This window comes from Chaetura pelagica, unplaced genomic scaffold (assembly GCF_000747805.2).
Source record: "Chaetura pelagica isolate M959 unplaced genomic scaffold, ChaPel_1.0 scaffold159, whole genome shotgun sequence".
Classification (NCBI taxonomy): Eukaryota; Metazoa; Chordata; class Aves; order Apodiformes; family Apodidae; genus Chaetura; species Chaetura pelagica.
The window spans coordinates 3,898,107-3,900,445 of NW_009954555.1; the positions used below are offsets into that span (position 1 = coordinate 3,898,107).

At 57.5% G+C, this 2,339-nt stretch overlaps 1 protein-coding gene across 1 annotated transcript in view; it reads left to right on the forward strand.

Moving 5' to 3' along the window:
- The first annotated feature begins 1,426 nt into the window (after positions 1 to 1,426).
- The window catches only part of VWA1 (von Willebrand factor A domain containing 1), an 11,093-nt gene continuing 10,180 nt past the window's right edge, over positions 1,427 to 2,339 (forward strand). Inside the window, exon 1 of the mRNA XM_010005272.1 lies at positions 1,427 to 1,499. Within this exon, the coding sequence (XP_010003574.1) occupies positions 1,427 to 1,499 (73 nt within the window). The remainder of the gene's footprint in view (positions 1,500 to 2,339) is intronic.

The following is a 2,339-nucleotide window of genomic DNA, read 5'->3' on the forward strand; positions in this document are numbered from 1 at the left end:
CTCTTCCCGGTGCCCCTTCTCTTCCCGGTGCCCCTGCTCTTCCCAGTGTCCCTTCTCTTCCCGGTGCCCCTTCTCTTCCCAGTGCCCCTTCTCTTCCCGGTGTCCCTGCTCTTCCCGGTGTCCCCTCTCTTCCCGGTGTCCCTGCTCTTCCCGGTGTCCCCTCTCTTCCCGGTGTCCCTGCTCTTCCCAGTGTCCCCTCTCTTCCCGGTGCCCCTTCTCTTCTTGGTGTCCCTTCTCTTCCCGGTGCCCCTGCTCTTCCCGGTGCCCCTTCTCTTCCCGGTGCCCCTTCTCTTCCCAGTGCCCCTTCTCTTCCCGGTGTCCCTGCTCTTCCCAGTGTCCCCTCTCTTCCCAGTGCCCCTTCTCTTCCCGGTGCCCCTTCTCTTCCCAGTGCCCCTTCTCTTCCCGGTGTCCCTTCTCTTCCCGGTGTCCCTTCACTTCCCGGTGCCCCTTCTCTTCCCAGTGCCCCTTCTCTTCCCGGTGTCCCTTCTCTTCCCGGTGTCCCTTCCCTTCCCGGTGCCCCTGCTCTTCCCGGTGTCCCTTCTCTTCCCGGTGTCCCTTCTCTTCCCGGTGTCCCCTCTCTTCTCTTCCCGGTGCCCCTTCTCTTCTTGGTGTCCCTTCTCTTCCCGGTGCCCCTTCTCTTCCCGGTGCCCCTGCTCTTCCCGGTGTCCCTGCCCTTCCCGGTGCCCCAGCCCTTCTCCAGGTACCACCCCTGGGAATGGGGTCCATTTATTCCTCTGTGTCCCGGGAAAGGGGCAGCGCCAGGACCTGGGAATGCTCAGCTGCCTCCTCCCAGCGGATTAGCCAAGATTCCCAGGGCAGGGCACACTCCCCAGCCACTTACTTTTCCTTTCCTTTATATCCGCGTTTCTCCTTCTTCTGGCTCATTCCAGAGCAGCTTTGGATTTCTCTGAGCTTTGGTTTGTTGTTGGTTTGGTTTTTTTTTTCCCACCCCCCCCCTCCTCTGGTAGCTGGGGCCCTGCCAACCTTCTGGAGGGGCCAAAGTTTTATTATCTATAGGGATATACATTTTGAGAGCAGCCCAGCTGCACACAGCCTGCCTGCACCTCAACCCTGCTCCCGGGGCAAGTTCCACCCGGGCGAGGAGCAGCAGCAGGGGTGCTGCTCGTGTCTCTCCTCCAGCTATTCCTGTCAAGATGGATTTATGGCTTTAAAAGGAGGCAGAGAGAAGGGGGGGGGGGGTTTGGGGGGGGAAGGAAAATTGCCTTCAGGAGCCAGAGCTCCCAGCACAGCCCAGCAAAACACCCGTAAAGGAGCAGTCGGATCTCAAGGCATGAGCAGCGTGGAGGTGGCAGCCTGGGATCTGCTGGATCCTTGCACGTACTATGACTGATCTTGAGCCTTTCATCTGCCTTCACAGAGCCCAGACCGTGGATTTAAGGTAGTTTGCCCGGGACCAGACTTTGCTATGTTGGCCAAGGCAGTGCTTTCTCTTGGTCTGTGGCTGCAGTTTGCTGTGGGACAGAACACACCTGAGAGAGGTGAGTGCCTGAGAGGACAAGGCTTTGCCTTCCTGCTTTCCCCCATTTCCTACCCCCCTTTTCAGAATACAAGCTGAAGCTGCATTGCTGCGTTAGGTGTAAGGTTATACTTGCATGTTACTTTGCTGGCACAAGGACAAAACAAGCAAGAAAACCTTTCCAAAATGGAAGAAATTTTCTTTTGCTTTTTTTCCAGTGGAAACTGTTTCAGAAACTTGCAGAGGTCAGTGCAGTCCTGTGGGGCAAGTCCTGGCTCCTCACTCTGACCCGTGCACTGAGGCACCTTGATGAAGAGAAGGGCAAACAGGGATGGGTACTGTGCCTGTCCTGCTCTTCTCTTGCTAATCTCTGTAATTCCATCATTCTATTCCCCCTTTAAGGTGCTTTCCCTTGGATGCTGTTCAGGGAACGTGGCTGTGGGTCAGTCTCCCAGAACTGGTGGCAGGGGAGGGACGTGGAGGAGGTGAAGGTCTCGTGCCTGGTTCCTGCACACTGGTGCTGGGCTGAAGGCTTAAGCTGATGCAATTACTTTTGTTCTGCCTTGTGTTGCCAAGTGGAAAAAGGGTTCTGCTCTTGCACTGCGTGGCTGCTGCTGCCTGCATCTGCCTTGCACTGCACCTGGGAAGTGTGATCCAGTGGGAAAGGGGACGGGAACCTCCCGTCTGTCTGGACAGGAGGTTCTCATCCTCAGCCCAGGCTGCTGGGGTCTGGTTGTGCTTCTGGCATGCAGGGCAGACTGTGTCTGCTGCTGGGCTCCAATTCCAGGGTGCTGGATCCTGTCCCTTGGTGGCAGGAATGGCCCTGCTGCCTCTGGCACTGCTGCAGGGAGTGATGCCCCCA